Here is a 21,958-nt window from a genome sequence, read left to right as displayed (position 1 = left end):
CAAAGTCACATAGTGACGTATGCTGAGCCGTGGGGGTTATAAACCACAGTCGCTCAACATTCTGCCTCTTTCGCTTTCTCGCCTGGTTCAGATAGGTTGTTTTGTTTAAGTGATATATATTGGGCTGTCAAGTGCAGCTTACAAGAGCAGCAAGATATCGTACTCACAAACCGTGTCAGCGCACATCTACGCCAATTCAATGGATTTGAAGTATTTTAGCTGTGTTTTGGTGAGTTTAATTCCTTTTTTTGGTTACACACTGTGCCTCTCGGTACAATCCGGTGGCTGGTGTTTAAGTTAACGGTCTCCCATTGATATTATCATCATCCATTCAGTTGTTCTGAGCGTTTTTCCTCAAACTTATGTGATACTCTGTGCCCCTCGGTTCAATCCATCGTCCATTTTAGATTTTTCGTGAGATATTTCATGCCATTACCCGTCGGTTCAGCCGGAGGAATCATATAATAATTTTTTTCCTTGCCTGTCTTGTTCTTCATTACCATCATTCTGCTTGACTTTAAACCTTACGGTGCTATCCGAAGGTGTTATTAGCGAGTAACTATGGCTCACAGCTCGATTGCCACTGGTTTCCCACTGACTTGTAAGCTGTGCCCTAATAATCTCCTCCCGGACGATGGTCATGACATCTGCCCATCGTGTTTGGGTGTTCAGCATATGAGAGAGGCTCTCACTGCACTGCAGTCTTTTACCTATGTCGGAACGGCGGCTCCCGCTGAGTTAGAACCTAATTCAACATTGAAACTCGGGCAGTTGGCTGTAGCCCCTTCTCGCACTCAGAAGCGCAGGGCATCTGCGTTAGCCGGCGCTACCCTCCCATCTAAGAGGAGGGCCATATCGCGAAGTGATGAACATTTGCGTGTCGAGGAAAATTAACTTTCTAAGATGGATGAGAATGTCATTCTGACTTGGATGTGCTTTCTATGATTGTTTCAGATTATTTTTTTCATGATCATGGGAATGCTGTGTATGTTGCTGCACAACCATCACCTCAGGATGTTTTCACTGGTTATCCAGCAGCGGAGGGGTCTAGTGGGGGGGGTCAGTTCAGTCATCTGGACAGGCCCAGCCCTCTTCTGATGATACTTTAGCTGTGCTTCGAATGGCAATTGCTCATCTAGGACTTGATGAGTCACCTGTCCAATCTGCCCAAACAAATGTCTTTTTCAGGCAGGCCACAGCTGCGACTTCTTTTGCCAAGTCACCATGTAAAGATTTTGTGGCTGAATTTTTAAATGAATTTTCACAGTTTCTGGTCCGCCTAAACGGCACTCAAAGATGCTCGGACGTTAGCATCTATGGCTGAAGCAGATTCCATCGGGGCAAGTCGTGCTCTGGAAAGAGAGCAGCCTGTTGCGGCTTTGGTGGTGTCTCCTGACGAGTCTCTATAAGGGAATGTGCGATGTCCAAGTGCGCAATGTGGTTGCACAGATTCATTGCTAAAAAGGCATACGTGTCTGTTGCCTACATAACTCGTGCAGAAAATCTGTCAGTTACTTCTTGCTGCCACCATTAAGCTAGAACCAGCAATTGTTGATCCCTCGATTTCACAGTTTCTGCAAATGCCCCCGTTGCCACATACCCCCACCGCCCAACTCAGGCCTGGGCGCCATCTGGCCTGCCTACCACCCCCCCATTTCTGGAGAGGAAGTCAGCGACAGCCATCTGCACCCCCGGTCTGTGGACCACCTTAAACTTAAAGTTTTGGAGGCCCAGATAGCAACGGGTGATCCAGGCGTTAGTATTCTTCATGCGGTGGAGCCATTGGAGTGGGGCGTGATCCGAGCAGAGAGTGAAAGCCCGCCCCAGCAGGTAGTATCGGAGCGTGAGGACCGCCCACTTGATGGCCAGACACTCCTTTTCCACGGTGCTGTACTTGGTTTCCCTCAAGAAGAGCTTACGGCTTATATACAGCACCAGGCGCTCCTCCCCCTCCACCACCTGTGAGAGTATGGCGCCCAGCCCTCTGTCTGAAGCGTCCGTCTGCAATAAGAAAGGGAGAGAGAAGTTAGGTGTATGTAAAAGCTGCCCCCCACAAAATGCGGATTTAACCTGCGTAAACGCCTGTTGGCACTGCTCCGACCATTGAACCGGGTCTGGAGCCCCCTTTTTAGTGAGGTCAGTCAGCGGGCTGGTGACGTCCGAATAATTAGTCACAAACCTCCTATAATAACCAGCCAGTCCCAGGAACTGCCTCACCCCCTTTTTGGTCTTAGGTCTTGGGCAAGTCGCAACAGCCGCGGTCTTGTCAATTTGGGGACGCACCTGGCCATGACCCAAGTGGAACCCCAGATACCGTACCTCCACATGCCCAATCGCACACTTCTTGGGGTTTGTCTTGAGCCCCGTCCGCCGCAGCGACCGCAGGACCGCCCTCAGATTTTGCAGATTTCGGCGTAAGCCGAATGCGGCCGGAGGATACGGTCCATGAGATGCTGAAAAGTAGCCGGGGACCCAAACAAACCAAACGGAAGAGTCACAAATTGGTGCAACCCGAACAGCGTGGTGAAGGCTGTTTTCTCACGGGAAATTGGTGTCAAGGGGATCTGCCAATAACCCTTTGTTAAATCCAAGGTCGAATAAAACCGAGCAGTACCTAACCGATCGAGCAACTCCTCAACACGGGGCATTGGGTATGTGTCAAATTTAGACACAGCGTTGACTTTTCTATAATCCACACAGAACCGTACAGCCCAGTCACTCTTGGGAACAAGAACAACCAGGATGGACCAATCACTGTGGGATTCCTCTATTACGCCCATATCGAGCATCGCATCCAATTCTTCCCAAACTATTTTCTTTTTGTGTTCGGGCAGGCGATAGGGGCGGCTACGTACCACCACTCCCGGTTCGGTCTCGATTTGGTGTTGGATGATGTTCGTGCGACCCGGTAGAGGGGAAAACACATCTGCTAACTGGTTTGTATTCAACCGTAGCCAACGTCACAGGGACCACCTCCCTCCACATTTTCAGGAGGTTGAGGTGATATATTTGACGCGCGCCCCCTCTATCGGTTCGCTTAACCTCATAATCGAGATCCCCCACTTGTTGTGTGACCTCACAGAACCACGGTCACATCTGTAACCAGCGGCTCCGGGACGCCTGCCGGAGATGGCTACTTGAGGGGAACCGTGACGTCGACGGACTAATCGACCAGGTGGTGCTGGAGCAGTTCGTGCAACGAGTCAAGGGGGGTACTCACCAAGCATTTCTGGATACAGGTTGTAGTCAAACCACTATCCACCAACGCTTTGTTCAACCCGGGGCTTTGGGCACAGCTAAACTGGTGAGGTGTGTGCATGGGGATATTCACAAGTATCCTGTGGTGACCTTGATCAAATTCCGGGGAAAAAAAACAGAGTGGAGGCAGCGGTTAGTTCCCGCCTCACCCATCCGCTGATTTTGGGGACCAATTGGCCGGATTTTGGAAATTTATTAAAGGGGGTTTGCGCGGATGGGTCCTGCACTAAAATAATGATGGGCGATGCTTTTGCAGGGGAGGTGGAGCCTGGGCCGTCCTCGACTGCTTCAAGTCAGAATGACGAGATTCCCTGAGCGGGACTTCCCTTTGGAGCAGTCACGGGACGAAACCCTCAAGCACGCCTTCGACCAAGTGAGAGTAATCGATGGTCAACAACTCAGGCCAGACATCGCTCTTTCATATCCTTATTTTGCCGTTATAAATGACCGGTTATATAGAGTGACGCAGGACACTCAAACAAAGGAAAACGTAACACAGCTTTTGATTCCACGGAGCAGCCGGGAAATGGTATTCCAGACGGCTCAATATAATCCCATGGCGGGTCACTTAGGGGAAAGGAAGACACAACTCCGTCTAATAGCCCATTTTTATTGGCCGGGCATTGGTGGCGACGTGGTGCCATGAATGTCAGCTGGTAAACCCACCGGCCACCACAAAAGCGCCATTGCCATTTGCTTTTAAAATTAAAAATTAAATTTTCCTTTGAAAATGTTAAATGTGCATAAATGAGCCAATGTGAAAGAAATTCTCTCATACTGCTCAAAATGATTTTCCTTGAAAATTTTGGCAGGACAAGATCGCGTTCTGGTAACCCCGCCTCTTCCTCTGTGTATGCTAGCTGCAACTGCCGAGAGCATTATATGTTCAACGTTCCAGACTGCTGTTTTTTTATTTAATTTTTTTCATTTTCGATTAAAGAAATGCATAGTACTGCTGCACATCTTGTTGCATTTTTCAGTGGGAACTACTGCTAATTGCGTAGAGTAATGCTAATAAGCTAATGTTTTCTTCTCATTGCTTTATTTAGATTGAAAAGAAACTGAAATCTCTTGAACGATGTCAGTCTCTAGAGGAGATCCAGAGACTCTTTGACTCTGGAGACTACCCGTCTGTGGTCCGTTTACTGCAGCCAACTCTGAGCTTTGGCCCCAGCTCAGCACGACTCAAACCGCTAGATTACATCAGCTCTGCCCCTGAGAGACCTGCACAGCTGCTACTGCTGCAGGTAAATAACACACAAAAACATTCTCAAAATTGCTTTCTATGAAGCTTATCTATAGAATAGAATTGTAATGTTATCCTTCTTTCATTACAATGTATTAATTATGCCTTAAAGAAATATTATATTTTTGGAGGGTTTATAGGCAGAAATGTGAAGTTTACAATTTTATAAAAGCACTTACCTTAATTCTTCTGTTAAAACTCATGTATTATATAACCTCTAGTTGTTTACATTTTTACAGTCGTTTTAGGGTTTGTTGTAAAATGGGCTAAAACTTTACACAGAAAAGGTTACTAGGTGATTTTAACACTAAAATCATGTTAACATGCATATTGTTTATGTCTTGTGGCTATACTTTTGAAATAATGGGTATTTTAATGTTTATGTATTGGCCCCTTTCACCTCCCTTGTAAATGCCTCACTGGAACCCAGATTTCTGCTTTTTTTTTTTTTAAAGAAAGGAGGAACGAGTATAGATTAATGTTTGTGGTAATCAATATTATGCCACAAATGGTGTCGATTTGATTTTAACTTGTATTGAACCTGGAATATTCCTTTTTTAAACTAAATAATTAGTAAGAACTTGTGAATTTTTTTAAAGGAATAGTTCTCCCAAAATGTAATAATGAACTTCTTTCATTATTCACTTACCCTGATGCCATCCCTAATGTGTATGACTGACTTTCTTCAGCAGAACAAAAATGAAGATTTTTAGAAGAAGATAGAGCTCTTTCAGTTCCTTTTAATGGAAGTACATGGGTGCCAGCACTTTGACGGTCCTTAAAGTCACATTAGGCAACATAAAAGTATTCCATGCGACTCAATCAGTGAATGTCTTCTAAAGCGAATCGATATGTTTGTGTAAAAAATAAATCCATAATTAAAACATTATTAATTTAAAAAATCACTTCCTACCAGCAGCTGAAGCGAAGCGTGACGTAAGTGCGTCGGTGAGTTCACAAGAAAACTTCAAAAATTATTTAGTTAAAAAAAAAAATGTATCTTACATAAACCTAGCGATTTGCTTCAGAAGACATTCATTGATCGGCTGGAGTCGTGTGGATTACTTTTATGCTGCCTAAATGTGACCTTTGCACCATCAAAGTGCTGGCACCCATGTACTTCTATTATAAGGAACTGACAGAGCACTATTTTTGTAAAATATTTTCATTTTTGTTCTGTTGAAGAAAGGCAATCATACACATCTGGGATGGCATCAGGGTAAGTGAATAATGAGAGAAGTTTCATTTTTGGGTGAGCTATTCCTTTAATGAAAGTTATTTAATTGAATGATATCTTTTTCATGGTTATACCTTTAATCAAATTACATTACATTGCTGATTTAAAATTTTTGTTGCGTAATTTGTAATCCGTGTGAGATTACATTTCAGAAGTAATTTACCCAACACTGAGAACCAGCATGCTGTTATTGCTAGTTTTACTCACATGTCTTAAACATGATTCGTTTTACCAAACATTGCATAAACCCTCAGTTGAGGAAAAAAAAGCATTTTCAGACACAACCTGTTGACCCCATATCCTTCATAATTTGTTTTCCCAGAGTTCCCTGCTGAGGCTCAAAGACTACAGCTCATGTCTGGAGACGTCTGAAGTGTCTCTTAATGAAGCTCTGCAGCACTTTAACTCTGCATTACCCAGCAAGGAAGAATGGGTGTCCACCATCACAGCTCTGCTGAGAGGCATCGAAAGCTGCATTAATGACGAACCCGAGCTGCTCAGTCACACCCCGCGCTCCACAAATCTACCCCGCCTCGCCAACAACCTCATACAGGTGCGTATGTGTGGATGGATGTGTGTGTTTGTGTATAGAGCTGTAGAGACAAGACATACATTTGTAGGCCAACAAAACATTTATCAAGCGAATGTGAGTTTATATGCTTAATGAATGACATGAAAATAAGCATACAACAATTTTTAAAGCACTCAATCATTTCTTAAGTTCATGTTAGAGGTATGACTGTGGGTAATCTGTGTTGTTGAACAAAACGTGAAAGTCTCTTCAAGTCATTTTAACCACAGACCTTATTTTACTCCTAAATCGAAAACCGCTATTCTAAAAACCCATTTAAAATTCATGTGGGAATGGTGCTAATTCTGTTATTGGAACAGCTTTCTTATCCTCATGCTTTATATTGTTTGACAGCTGTTTGTGTGTATTTGTTCTCTCTAGTTGATAGCCAACAGTATGGTGTTACCCGATGACCCTAAGGAAGCTCATTTCTCATCGCTGTTGCCATGGATTCTGCTGTACCACCTCATCAAACAAGAAGAGGCAGCGTTTGACTGCATGCTGCGGCAACACATGGTAGATGAAGATGATGATGGTAAGAATGAAGAATCTGAATCGGTTAGGCCTTCTGGACTTATTATAAAAACTCTGAATGTTTAGGGTGCAATATAAGTTATGCTCTATGGATAGCATTTTACAATGCTTAAACAAAAATAATAATGTAATCAGTTGAATTAATAGTATTCAGTGTGTTTTGATTGGGAATAAATATTAGTTTTTTTGTGTTTTTAAGAGATTTTTCATAAGGTTCTAAAGAAAGAAACTGAAAAACTGTGATACTCTTTTAAACTATAGAACCATTTATTTTAATCTTGTGGATGTTCCATGTTTGTTCACAGCTCATACTGAATGTAAAAAGCCATTTTATGTAATGTGACTCGTTCTGATTTTTAAAACGTCTGTTAAATAAAAAGCTGAAAGTTAAAAAATAGGAGTAAAAAATTAATTTTGAAGAAACTGAAAAAAGAAAAATGGTGAAGGACAAGATGCATCGAGAATCGTTTTATAATCGAATCGTTACTCTTTGAATCGTAATCGAATCGTGAGGCCAGTGAAGATTCACACCTCTAGCAGTAAATCTCTTAAACTCCTCCACAATATTAATCTGCCAGTAAACTGTGGCTATCCACTTTCGTACATCATGAAGCTGCGTTCATAATTTGCATCAGCGTCAAGTACCGCTTTGAACTCCACATGAAAATCACTATCAGACAAAAATGTCCCATTCTGCATTTTGGTGATAGTTGACTGATCGTGATGGGTGATCGTAGACTCGATGTGCTTCTGTTTTAACTAAAATGCATCTTACATGAGCTAAAAAATACTTTATATCAGAAGTCCCATCTGGGTTTTATTTGTACAACCCCAATTCCGGAAAAGTTGCCACAGTATGAAAAATTTTAATAAAAACAAAAATGAGTGATTTGTAAATGATATTCACACTTTGCTATATTGAAAACACATTATATGATGTTTTAACATGTGAAATGCAATATTTTTTGTTTTTTAATGACAAATAATTTCAAATCAGAAAAAAGTTGGGACAGTCGACTGTTTACCACTGTGAAACATCAACATTTCTTCTAATAACACTTAAGCATTTGGGCACTGAAAACAAGTTTAAGTTTAGAAAGTGTAATTTTCCCCCATTCATTCATTATGCTGGTTTTTAGCTGCATAATTGTACAGGGTCTTCGTTGCCTTATGGTGTGCTTCATAAAGCGTCACACAGGTCAGGACTGCAGTCAGGCCAATCTAGCACCCACACTCTATACTTACACAGCCATGCACCTGCTATCCGGGCAGTATGTGGATTGAAGTTGTCCTGCTGGAAAATACAGTACTGGATGGCAGTATATGTTGCTCTGAAATTTGTACATATCATTCTGAATACACGATGGCTGTGTTTTTTCAAAAACTTTTTTAAATATGGACTCATCGGACCAAAAAACACGGTTCCACTGATCTACTTTCCATCTAAGATGAGACTGAGCCCAGAGAAGTCGGCAGTGCTTCTGGACAGTGTTAATGTAGGGCTTCTGCTTTGCATGGTAAAGTCTTATCTTGCATCTGTGGATGCAGCGGTAAGTGGTGTTGACTAACAAAGGTTTACTAAAGTTATCCCAAGCCCATGTTTGTGTCCATGCTCCTGCAACCCAACCGCCTCCCCCCTCCTGCTACTCAATCTGTGAAGAAGAGGTGTGCCGTGTCTTCCTGAAACAAAAGAAAGCACAGGGCCTTGACGGTGTTTCTCCCACTCATATTCGATAATCATTTTAGACCGCATGTGAACCATGTTGTGTGTGTGTGTGATCTCTACCTTCTCTAGAGGATGATACTCCATTGTTGCCCTCCTCCCTCATGCTTCTGAACACAGCACATGAATATCTGGGCCGCAGGTCCTGGTGCTGTAACTCTGACGGCACTCTGCTCAAATTCTTTGTGAGTCCCCTCCCCAATCCTCTTTTACACTTGTTTTACACAAGTTATATGTCATGTCATGTCATGTCATATTTATAACAATATACCATACTCTATCCATATGGTTCTCTGCATAGAATGAGCTGTCCTTCATCACAGGAAACGCTATGATTCCCTACTGGCGCCAAAAGATTGTTTTGTGTGTGTGTTTTCAGGTGCGTGTGTTGAAGCAGAAGCTCTCAGAAGGAGAGAATCTGCCTTACAAAGAGGATCTGGAGACTGCACTAGAGCAGTGTTTCTATTGTTTGTATGCTTACCCCAGCAAGAAAAGCAAAGCCAGATACCTGGAGGATCATTCTGCCACACAGGTAAAACACACACACACAAACACACTGGCATGTTTGACTGAAGCAGAGATCTATCCCATATGAGAAGCATTCATTAATTTAAAATTAATTAGGAAATTAATTTAAAACTTTAGTTTGCCAAGCTACAAGTTTCTTATATTTTAAAGCTAAATGGTCAATTCACCTAAAATAAAAAGTATGTCATAATGTTGTTCCAAACACACGACAAAGAAAATTATGAACTTTGTTCACACTGCTCTTTTCCATATAATAAAACTGTAGTGACCAGGGGTTGTCAAGCCCCTAAAAGGAATAAAACGCACCATTCAAGTAGTCCATATATTGACCTGTTTCATGTGACGTCACTGTATGACCTCGCCACCATGTTTGTGACCAAAATTCCATATTTCTTCATTGTGTTACATTGGAAGCAGAAAAAGCCGGCAAAATTCAAAATTTTTTAGCAGTACAACATGGCAAAACATTACCTATTTTTGATCAAAAGGAATCACTTAATAACTTTTTGTTTATTGCAGTTCAAATCGCAATCACAATATTTTTCAAAATAATCACAATAAGGCTTTTTGACCAAATCGTGCATCCCGACTTGGAAATTTTAGAGAGTGTTTTTGACTCACTCTTCGTTGCATCTGCTTCCTCAGTGACTGGTGCAGGTTTGTTATCTGGGCAATGAAGGGGTCAGAGGAGTTGTTCACAAAATGTAAACAAAAAGTACAGTCTATAACTGGTCTCTCTCTCTGCCACTCTGATGCCTCATGCACCTTTTTATGTCTACCTCCGCTATCACTACAACAAGAAACAGGTGTTAGAGATGATGATAACCCAGGTGACAAGCCTTAACACTTTCTCTCCCACAGACAGATACATAGCAACGCCCCCATCACCACAGTGACATAAAATAATTTGCTATGGTACACTACTACATGTTGGAAAAAATAAGACTTGTTACTGAAAAAGCTTTAATATTTTTAAAGTATCATAGCTACTGTCATGTTGCAGAAAATATAAGTAGTTTTAATGCTTGTAGTTAGTTACTCCCTAACATGACTCCATAGCTACTGGGTTCTTGTTTTATATTCTTTCAAAGGTCAGTAGTTAAATAGTGAAGGAGTGTTGTCCCTGTGCTAATAAGAGTGTTTTGTAGAGCATGCTGGCGGTCTGACTTGGCAATAATCCGCTGATTGATTATCTTCTGGCAGTCAGAGACACATTGATCATTTGGCCACCCGCATACTCTCATTATGCAGCATTGCTCTTCATTTACTCAGGAAATGCTGTGCACACCAGCAGAGCACAATACTGAGGTGTCGCTGGAGGAAAAACACATTCTGCATAGTAGATAGTGTTTGTGTTTGTTGAGATATTATCAGATATAGCAAAAACTATACAATATAGTGGATCTACAAAATGCCCATATAGAGTCAAATGTTCAAAAAATTTAAAGACAATTCGAATACACAACAATTTGCTACACATAACAAAATCTACATGCACTCTATTAGGTGCACCTACTTATTCATGAGATGATCTAATCAGCCGATCATGTGGCATCAGTGCAATACATAAAATCATGCAAATACAGCTCAGGAACTTCAGTTAATATTCACATCAACCATCAGAATGGGGAACAGATTTTATCTCAGTGATTTTGACTGTGGCATAATTGTTGGTGCCAGACAGGCTGGTTTGAGTATTTCAGCACCTGCTGATCTCCTGGGATTTTCACACACAACAGTCTCTTAGAGTTTACTCATAATGGTTGCAAAAACATCCAATGGGTGGCAATTTTGTGGACAGAAACACCTTGTTGAAGGGAGAGGTCAACAGGTAATGGCCAAACTGGTTCGAGCAGACAGAAAGGCTATGGTAAGTCAGGTAACCACTCTGTACAATTGTATTGAGCATCTCAGAATAGCATCTCAGAATGAACAACACGTTGAACCTTGAGGTGGATGGGCTACAACAGCAGAAGACCACGTCGGGTTCCACTTCTGTCAGCCAAAAACAGAACGCAAAGGCTGCAGTGGAGATGCATAGATGGTAAGGTCAGAATTTGGTGCCAACAGCATGAATCAATGGACCCAACCTGCCTTGTGCCAACAAGAAATTGCATGATGATATCATGTCAACATGGACCAGAATCTCAAAGGAATGTTTCCAATATCTTGTGGAATCTATGCCACAAAGAATTTAGGCTGTTTTGAGAGCATTAGTATAGTGTTCCTAATAAAGTGCTCAGTGTGTGACTAAGCTACTCATATGTGCTTTTACTCAGGCTCTTTTTTTTGTTTGTCTAAATGGACTCACAACTTACATAAATTCAGTAGTACACCCACATGACAATAGCCAAATCAAACTGTTCATGTGTTACGCTTGCTATAGTTTACTTCCACGTTGCTGCTTCATCAAATAGCAAATGTGTGTGGGCATAACTCCAGAAAAATGTATGAGGTACAGGGAGTGGAACGAGGTCCCATGAATGCATTGTGCAGATACATCTCTATAGTAAGCCATTTGTAGGTTGATTTCCCCAATGGAAGATGGGAGGACCATACACCTGTCCAAGAATTATCTCCAAGTCCACAGATACACCCAGCATGTTATTCAGGATTACGTATCAGCTCAAATAGCTTCGCTGGATCCCTGTTTGCTGAGAAATGGAGCCCATCAGTAATTCGTCCTTGATTGTCTGAAATCCAGCTGCTTTCTCTCCTCTCTGAATGAATTAACCCACAGAAACCCATAATCCTCTTTTATTGGCCACGTTTTATATTTTAGATTTCTCTCTCATTTCTCTCATTTAGCTGTCTATGCTCGTATTATAAATCATTAAAAAGAACTGTCATTGTTCTTCAGAGTTCTTAGAGGCACAAAGCCCATTTCTTCCCAAATATTCTCATAATGTTAGCAGGAAAATTGCAGTTTCTCTTGTTCGGCAGTGGGCTGATAATTCCATCTTTTGTCACTCCTCAGTGCAGCTGAAGAGGGCTAGTAATAAAAAAGTATTGGCGTGCAGAATATTATTGCAATATTATTCCTCTGGGTAGAAAGAGAGTCTGATCTCATTCACAGAAAGACATTTCATTCATGTTCACACTGTTTCTGTGCATGTACTGTCCATGTCTTTCCTCTCACTCTGTCCAACTCTTTCCTTGTCTTCATCTCTCTTAAGCCCCTTTCACACAGAGATCCCGGTATTAATCCCCCGAAGTCATTCTGGCAACTGTTCTGGGACTGCAAAATTTGTTCATTCACTCTGCAAGAGTTTTGCCATAATCTGTGCTCTCATTCACACACATCCCGGGACAATCCTTTTGAGGCAAAAGTGACATCACAGGGTAAAGTCTTATGTACAGCATCTTAAGTTTACTGAGATTGCGTCTTTTCGCTCGAGAATTCTTTATGGTTCAACTAAACGGAGGGTTTATGTCATCGTCTGCGGATGGCAAGGAGATTTGTTTGATAGCCAATGTTATTGATTTTATTTCTGACAGTTAGGCCAATTTTTATATATGGCTCATGAGATCATTTTTGATTTTGTTCGATGTTATTTTTTTTTGTGTGTTGTTGGCTGCTGTCTACCAACTGAAATGCCTCCCAAAAACAAGATTGAAAGTTAAAGTATCTGTAAAAAATAGCATGGTATCAATATGCAATATTATTATTATTATTAAATAATAGAAAAATTATATAAAAAAAACTAATAATTGTCAGTAATAAGTTGTGCATTCGCTTAATTGCGTTTGTAATTTAGTTTGATTCAAAAATGGGTCTACCTTCCTAAAAATAAAGAGAACTAACTAGCTTAAACTGACAAGTTACAACTATGTTTTTTTTTTTCCTTCAGACATTAAAATGTATTACAAATAATATATGATTAGGCTATTAATTTGCCATTTATTTGTTTGCGTTTTTCTTTTTTGGACTAGCACTGCCATTTTTTCTGTATGCCTTGAGCACTTTTTAATTTACAAATAAAACATATTAGTAATTTACACATTGTATGCTCACTGTTGTGCTGCGATTAAGCATTGAGAAGCATTGAGGCAAATCGATTGTTATTTCTTCAAGCTTTAAAATAAATAAAAAAGCTATATTTGGGAGAAAAACAGAAATGTATTATTTGGAATCTGTTTTGGCAATAAATTAATTTTCTGTATTATGTTCTTGCCATTTTAGGCTTAAGAAAATAAATGTTGGCCTGTTGTATGGTTGCAAGTGGAGGTTTAGTCACCTAAAAGCTGTATCGAGTCTGAACAGAACTGGTAAAAGTGTACTTTATCTGGTTGTGTTTCTTATGTAAGTGAGTCCATACATACTGAATTTTCACTTCCATTCATCTTCGCAAATTCTGTAGACTGTTGTTGACGGGATTGTACTTCAGGTTTGAAATGTTCCCTGCATGAGACTGCACTTTTTTCATCACAATTTCCAAACTGTGTAACTATCATTTGGTTAAATATCCAAAATGTATTTAAAAAAAATTAAATACCCAAAGCAGGCTATTCCTACTGTACATCACAGACTTCAACTGCACCATATATGAGGTGCAATTAAAGTTCAATCTCCGACATTCGGTGTGCTTCACTCTTAATCAAAAATGAATTTTATAAGGTCAGGTTGGTGAAGCTGTAAATGTATCTGATTATTTCTGAGTTTAACTGATATTTACATTGGAAATGTTCATTTCTTTATTTGTATATAAAAAAAATCATTTGAATAAATCCTGACACAGTGCCAAAAGTTCTCCCCAATTTGGAATGCCCAATTCCCAATGTGCTCTAAGTCCTCGTGGTGGCGTAGTGGCTCGCCTCAATCTGGGTGGCGGAGGACGAATCTCTGTTGCCTCTGCGTCTGGGACTGTCAATCCACGTGGCTTGTTGAGCACGTTACCGCAGAGACATAGCACGTGTGGAGGCTTCAAGCTATTCTCCGCGGCATCCATGCACAACTCACCACGTGCCCCACCATGAGCGAGAACCACATTATACTGACCACAAGGTACCCTATGTCACTCTAGCCTCCCTAGCAACCGGGCCAATTTGGTTGCTTAGGAGACCTGGCTGGAGTCACTCAGCATGCCCTGGATTCGAACTCACGACTCCAGAGGTGGTAGTCACCGTATTATTTTTCTCTTTCTCTTTCGCATGATAAATGCATCATCATTACAACCCACACCCTTCACTGTATCGCTCTGCTACTGGGATCATTTTCGGTATTCCGGCACTGGTTTGCGTTCACACAGAATGCTCTCCGGCATTGATCCCGCCAATATCCCGGGATCAGAGCCCAGTGTGAATGAGATTTTATTGTCTCTTTATCTGTCTCTGCTCAAGGTGGAGTTACACTGGAACGATGCCACCTTTATGTTTGAGTACTTGAAGCCCAAGACCTTGCCAGAATTTGACAGTTATAAGACAAGCACTGTCTCCGCTGACCTTGCTAATCTGCTGAGAAGGCTTTCTGGAATAATCCCACGTGATGACGGTCCCACTCTCACTGTAGATGATGTGTCTGCCTATATAGAGGGAGGAGCTATCAAGGTATGAGCTCACAGGTTGTCCTAATCATCTACAAGACCATTCTTTAGAGATACATGCCTTTTGTATTTTTGGAGAGTTAAGTAGAGTGTACTTAAAATCCTTTTGTCTTTCTCTAAGGTGCCAGCTCTTCCGGAAGGAGCTTCTCCAGCGCCCCATGTGGTTAATGAGTTGTACTACCTGCTGGCAGACTATCACTTCAAAAACAAAGAGCAGTCTAAAGCCATCAAGTTTTACATGCACGACATCTGTGTGTGTCCCAACAGGTCTGAAAAGACAGCACACATATCCCCGATAAATATTTCTGTCAGTTAGCTATTAGCAACTGTTATGATTAGTGACTTATGCTGGTGTCTTAACCAGGTGTGACGCAAGTGAAGCAACAAAATCACAGCCAATTAGAACCTATTTGATGATTAATATTCAACTTTGTGGATGTGGAGTGGGATTTTGAGATTTCACTGTGGGCTGACCAACATAATGAAAATGGAAACCACCCTCTGACAAAATGTGATATACACCTGGTTAGGATGCAGTGTCATTTTATGATTGAAATATCAACATAATGTCTATAATTCCAAATGTTTTGATGTTAATTTATAAATCTATATTTAATTATCTTGTCTTTTGCTCTCTCTGTAGGTTTGATTCCTGGGCAGGCATGGCTTTGGCACGGGCCAGTCGCATCCAGGACAAGTTGAACTCCAATGAGCTAAGGAGTGACGGGCCTATCTGGAAAAACTCTCTGGCTGTGTTGACCTGTTTCAAACGGGCTCTGGAGATCGATAGATCCAACCTGGCCTTATGGATTGAGTACGGCACCATGTCCTATGCCTTACACTCATTTGCTTCCAGACAGCTTAAACAGTGGAAACGCGAGCTTCCCCCAGACTTGACCAAACAGGTACTTATGTCAGTGTGTGTATAGTCTCGTGTAGCCAGACCTTAAACTGCCATCATAAGGTTTGGTTTACATTGCAGCTTATTCTGGCAAAGAACCTCCCATTAAGACAGATGAATGAGCAACCACGGTTTGGTTTTTGTGTTTGTGTGTGGCTCGATCTGAATGAGATTGTACCACAAGAATAGACCTAGTGTGGAAAAAATTATTAAAATAATGATGTGGCAGTCTCTACGAACATTTGTGCAAAAAATAAATAAATTAGCATAAAATGTGTGTGGACCTTATAATCACAATTTCTAAAAAATTTAACAAGTACTGATTATTTCACAGACAATAGTACACCGTTCTGCTCGTCGATATCTAGTTAACTAACTGCAAAGTGCCTCAAACAAAACTATGAACATCTTTCAAAATAATGCATGAGTGTCTATTTTTACAAACAGGATATAAAGAGACTTTGTTTCAGATTTCAGGATCTGTTTGTGTGTGTGCATGTGTTTGTATTTATAGATGGAGGAGCGCAGGGACTCAATGTTGGAAACGGCGTCTCAGTGTTTTCAGAGTGCATCACGTTGTGATGGCGATGAGGAGGAGTGGCTCATTCACTACATGATGGGAAAGATAGCAGAGAAACGCAAACTGCCACCCAAAGACTACCTGCAGCTCTACAAACAGGTGATGCGCTGGGCTTCAGGTGGCCCAGTGGATAATCTGATTGTTATCAAAAATGTGTGACCTGCATTGGCAAGGTTGTATAAGGAATATCCCAGGCTCAACACATGTTAAGCTCAGTCGATAGCATTTGTTGGCATAATATTGATTACCACAAAAAAGTATTTAGACTCATCCCTCCTTTTCCTTTTTCTAAAAAGTTACAGTGAGACACTTACTGTACAATGGAAGTAAATGAGGCCAGTTTTGGGGGGTTTAAAGGCAGACATGTGAAGCTTATAATTTCATAATAGCACTTATATTAATTCTTCTGTTAAACTCATGTATCATTTGAGCTGTCAAGTTGTTTATATCATAATTTTTACAGTTATTTTAGGGTTTGTTGATATTACATTGTCATCGTCAGTTGTTAAATTGGCTATAACTTTACACAGAAATGGTTAGTAGGTGATTTTATCACACTAAAATTATGTTAACACGTGTATTGTTTACATCTTGTCGCTATACTTTTGAAATTGAGTATTTTAATGTTAATGGATTGGCCCCATTCACTTCCATTATAAGTGCCGCACTGGAACACAGCCTTTTGCTTTTTTTAAAGAAAAGGATGGATGAGTCAAAATACATTTTTGTGGAAACAACATTATGCCACAAATGCTGTCGATTGACCTTAACTTGTATTGAACCCGGAATAGAATATATCAATAAAAATCGATATTGCAATATGACTGATAATATTGGCTATTATCAAACTGCAAAGGCTGCTATTTAATTACATAAATAGTCTGCATGTGCTGCTCGCTGCACTTCCTGTATGTGTGCAGCTCTGTTCTCTGTAGTGTTCAGGCTGGAAATATACTTCGGTTGTCCGTGTTGCTGATCGAAATGTGCACAGTATGCGTGGTGCAAATTTCATCATCTGCACTAGCTGCACTGACAGTCTGTCTCTCTGTCTGTGCACTTTGTTGACTTACTAAGAGAGTATCACAAAGCAGTCATAGTGTGCATGGGGCAAACACTTTCTTATTCGTTCGATTTCAAAAGAGGATACTTTGAAAGGCAAAGCAGTAGATCGGTGTGATCCGATCTGGGTCTGGGTCTTAACACTTAACGGTGTGTGTTATATTTACAGTGCTCTAGATTCACTAATTGAACATTTGTGTTAAAATATAAATATACTTGGCCGCTAAAAGTTACTATCCAAATCTAAAGTAACCTCATAACAACAGGTTTTTATGAGCAGAAGAGTGGATGTTTGCAGTTCTTTGCATTAATAGATCATTGTCAAATCTGCGATGAACAGAAATGTCTTCCTTTTAGTTTACCGCCAAAATAAAAGCTTCCTCCAAAATAAAGGTCTGCATAGCAATGTTGCATGCAGGTTAAGAAAATCTAACATAAATATGGCACTGTTTTATAATAATTATAATTGTTTTTGTAGTTAATTTTTCACAAAAATATATTTCCATAATAATTTCTCTTTCTTTAACTTGTTATTGGATTCCAAAATAATGATGAAAAGTGGACTGAGACCCTATCACAAAGTGGACAAAAACAGGTACAGAGTGGACAGTTACAATGTGATGGTGTATCTGTTTTCTTTTTTTTTCTCTCTCTCTCTTTCTCTTTGTTTTTTATTTTCATTTAGACTGGCTCTTTTTAAGAGGACGCAAGTGTGAACATCCTTTCAAGGGCAGTAGACCATGTTTGCCCATTACTTAATTTTGGTCAAAAGAAAACACTTACTAGGCTTTTAAAAAATGTTAATAATCATATTGCAGTTCAGATCGCAATCGCAATATTTTTCAAAATAATCGCAATTAGATTTTTTGGTCCAAATTGTTCAGCCCTAATGATTCTGCATTGTTTTACCCATAGTCTAAACACAATTATTTAATAATAGAAATGTCAAAATACAGATTTTGTATCGGTACCTGAAAAAAGTAATAACCCAGTTCCATTTAAATGTTATTTGATTTAATATGAATATGATCTCTTGGGGGAAGTCCAGGGATTATGTTATGTTCCTGCTTGTCCCTGCTTGTCCAATAACAAAACAGAAATGCACAGTGCTGTCTGATTATAGCTCTTTTGTTATATCTCTCCAGTCTGCACACTACCTGCATGAGGAAGCAGCCCGCTACCCACGCAAAATCCACTACCACAACCCGCCTGACCTCGCTATGGAGGCCTTAGAGGTGACTTGTGCATTAATCCTCATTCACATTGTGCAGTACTGCAAGTCCAGAAATATGAAATGCTTAACAATTTCAACAACAAAACCCTTTCTGAAATGTGTTTCTCTCTCCTCTAACCTATTCTGCCTCACTTTGAACTGGTTAGCTGTTCTTCCGCCTGAGCGCCACTATTCTGAAGTTACTGGAAAACGAGGAAGATGGTTGTGAACCGTCTGAGCAGCAGATGAAGATTATGGACTATGAGCTGTTTTTCAACATGCTTGCTGAAGCAGCTATCGGACCATTTGCACGTGGGGAGGAGAAAACCGTGCCCAAAACCAGTAGTGACAAGTATGAGCACAAAATTGCATACCATCAAGAACGTTCATAGCTAAATATAAGGGAAATTGCTGTGCATTTGCTTAAAGCCTTTAAGGTCATATTGCTGACAATGTTTCTGACGATATATTATTTCCTCATTGAATTAAAAAAAACTATTTCTGCCGCAGGGAAAAACTTTCCTCCATTAATGACGATGACTCTCACTCCTCATTGGCTGGTGTGAGTACCTGTCCGGCAGCTTTGACCACCTCGTCTGTGACATCTGTGGTGAACGTAGCAACTTCTTTACATGGCGACGGTGCAGCAGGTGCGAGTTCTCCCCCGTATGCGGTCACTCCAGTCGACCACGATTACGTGAAACGTAAAAGCCTGCAGCAGAGGCACAGGCAGGGGCGGGAGCTACAGCAGCAGCAGGACGGTACAGTACCAGGCCCAGAGTATAACACACTCACTGACCACGTTTACATGCACTTAAGAAAGCGGTTTATTCCAGGGTTTATCATAAAGCAGCGTTCTGAAACGTAAATTAAATTAAATTATAAATTATAAATTAAAATGCCGTTTTCCTTTCGTCGGGCTTAAAAGAAAACCGTTTAAAACACCTGGGTTTCTCCTGTAGAACGTGGCTTATGTGGTCATGTAAACAAATATGCGGCGTTCTGATGGGTGTTTTAAGTGTGCGCATGTGCGTGCAACAGACTGGATAACGAACGTCATAGGATGAAGCCATACATCATATCAACAAGGCAACAGGGCGAAAATAATAAAACATTTCTGGGAGTACAGCAGGAAAAGGGAAAAGCACATACACTATAAAATATACCTATTTAAGGCCCCGATATACTTCCTACGAAATCAAAGAACGAATGGTGTGACGTCATTTAGAACAAAATCTATCCAAAAAGGCGTTTTTGCTTTTGTTTCGGTGGTTCGTAACAGCTCACCTGGGCGAATTATTAGGAAAACGTCTTGCCTGCTGCTGAACACCTTCTTACTGCCATTGGTCCATGTCATCTGTAGGTTTGTCCTGGAGCTCTTCTACCTTGAGGGCGGCAGATAATTTTGTTCATGTTTTTCAGTCAGTCAAGATCAGTCAACATGAACACACCGGCGTGCAGTTAATAGCGAGTTGCAAATTTACCTACGTGTGTACAATCGTTCTCGTAGAGGCATTTTCCAATAAAAAAATGTTGTCTACAAAATTAATCAAATCTACTCTAAGTCTATCAAGTGCCGTTAACTCATGTACCATCTGCAGCGAAAGCCATTCACACATAGAAAGATATGCCTCTTATCATCATTCTTTTGTCTTTATTTCAACACTCTTTTATACACCCATCTTTACAGTAGTATCAGTGTCATCATAAATTACAATAACAGAGTGTAACCAGTGAATATTACGGCTGCGTATAGCATGTTAGTGCATTAGTGTCATGAATTCAGAATGTAAACAAGACAAATAACACATTTTTATGGCATATATATTACTTTAAATCAATGTGGCGTAAAGTCATTGATAACATATTTTAATGTCACATTAGTTTAGGTCAGTGTTTCCCACACACTAGTGTGCCATGAAAGATTGTCAGGTGTGCCGTTTACAATTATCAAATTCCACAAAATAAATAAATGCATGGAAAAAAATAATTTCAGGGATCCAAACTCCTCACCTTTTCAGAGAAATTTGCCATTTTGAAACCATAATCGGTCACTTTTGTGATTGGGAAGAGCAATGATTAATGTGCAAAAGTGACTGATATTTATACGCGTTAAGGGTCTTTCACGTGACTTACATCAGTTCTGCGGAATACACTAAAGTCTGTGAATTGACTTTGGTGTAAAGTGTTTTTCACACAAACATTTTTGCTTCACAAATAATGTCTTTGAGAATACTAAGCAATACGAAATATTTAAAAACTGTCCAAATTTGTGAAGAGACGTTGAATGTCTCATAATTTCTTTTAATTAAATATTACCTTTTCGTTTACGAAAAGACCCCAGTTATTGACCTAATTTAAATTCACCAAGAAAATGCTTGGACCTAAACATAAACGAGTCCTTTTATTACCCTCTGCTATCTAAGCAACTGCAAGCTTTATTTTCTCAATGTTTATGTATATGTTTTCAATGTTTATTGTGCACACCTTCCGTTTTTTTTTTACGTGGCAAACTCGTAAAATCGCTCCTCTGTAACGCTTTCTGCAACTGTTGTCATGTAGAGGGCAATGCGGCACTTGATACTGAGTTTAGCCTCCAGAACCAAATTAAAACTGGCACGAGAAGTCGTCTGTCTGAGGCAAAGATACAAAATCTTATTACAATTACCTCAGCATCAGTCTCCCTTGATGAGTTTGATTATGCTCAGACGAGCACCCAGTTTATGTCAATGCGGACCAGGAGGAAGGTTTGAGTTGTCGATTGAGTTCTGTTCAGTTCATTTTGTAGGTGTTTTGTTCGTATTTTAATCGTATTTGTTTTTTTATGTCGTGTTTTAGTGGCCTCCAGTGTCACTGCGGGGGAAAAAACATCTGCTTCGTGTGGTGTCTCTGTTCATCTTAAATACATTTTATGCATAATCTGCTATATGCTCGTCCTGTAAATTTTTGACACAAAATTAAAATGAATGAAAAAAAAGCTATTAAATGTCTTATCATTAAAATATGCAAATTAAAATGACGGGTAATAATAAGTTATGACAGAATTTTTACGACCCTGTCCGTCAAAATGATGGACGATGAGAAAGTCTAACGCAAGCACTTTTTTTTTTTTTTGCATAGCCGAATTTCAAACATTACAAGTAAACACGCTACTAAGACTGACAGAAAACATGGACAAATTCTTGAAAAGGAAAAATATTAACGATAGTTAGCCTATGTGGGATAGTGGTGTGCCGTAGAATTTTTTTAGTAGTAAAAAGTGTGCCGTGGCAGAATTGTTTTTGGGAAACTCTGGTTTAGGTTTAACATATAACGTCATCATATTCAAATTTACTTCTAAAGGCTTCCCCCAATGGTGTGGCAGGTGTCTAAATGTTCGCAAGCGTTCTAAAATTGCTCGGAATTTTTTAACTACTTTTTATTCCTGAAGAACGCAGAAGAAATTGTCTGGAAGTATATTAGGGACTTTATACTCATCAACTACTGTCCCTTATGCTGAAGTACATCGGGGGAATCCCAAAGTTTTATGTAAGAGGGAAATCTCACTATTGCAGCACAGTTCCGC

At 40.2% G+C, this 21,958-nt stretch overlaps 1 protein-coding gene across 1 annotated transcript in view; it reads left to right on the top strand.

Annotated features, from left to right (window-relative positions):
* Positions 1 to 21,958, top strand: part of cabin1 (calcineurin binding protein 1) — a 116,009-nt gene that overhangs the window by 18,329 nt on the left and 75,722 nt on the right. Inside the window, exons 16-27 of the mRNA XM_052094312.1 lie at positions 4,308 to 4,505; positions 6,064 to 6,294; positions 6,694 to 6,847; positions 8,642 to 8,754; positions 8,949 to 9,101; positions 14,438 to 14,644; positions 14,762 to 14,907; positions 15,284 to 15,545; positions 16,056 to 16,220; positions 18,326 to 18,415; positions 18,561 to 18,745; positions 18,904 to 19,154. Coding sequence (XP_051950272.1) covers positions 4,308 to 4,505; positions 6,064 to 6,294; positions 6,694 to 6,847; positions 8,642 to 8,754; positions 8,949 to 9,101; positions 14,438 to 14,644; positions 14,762 to 14,907; positions 15,284 to 15,545; positions 16,056 to 16,220; positions 18,326 to 18,415; positions 18,561 to 18,745; positions 18,904 to 19,154 — 2,155 coding nt within the window. The remainder of the gene's footprint in view (positions 1 to 4,307; positions 4,506 to 6,063; positions 6,295 to 6,693; positions 6,848 to 8,641; positions 8,755 to 8,948; positions 9,102 to 14,437; positions 14,645 to 14,761; positions 14,908 to 15,283; positions 15,546 to 16,055; positions 16,221 to 18,325; positions 18,416 to 18,560; positions 18,746 to 18,903; positions 19,155 to 21,958) is intronic.

Source organism: Xyrauchen texanus, chromosome 27, assembly GCF_025860055.1.
Source record: "Xyrauchen texanus isolate HMW12.3.18 chromosome 27, RBS_HiC_50CHRs, whole genome shotgun sequence".
Taxonomy (NCBI): domain Eukaryota; kingdom Metazoa; phylum Chordata; class Actinopteri; order Cypriniformes; family Catostomidae; genus Xyrauchen; species Xyrauchen texanus.
The sequence above is the reverse complement of the archived record's forward strand: the minus strand, read 5'-3'. Positions and strand labels throughout refer to the sequence as shown.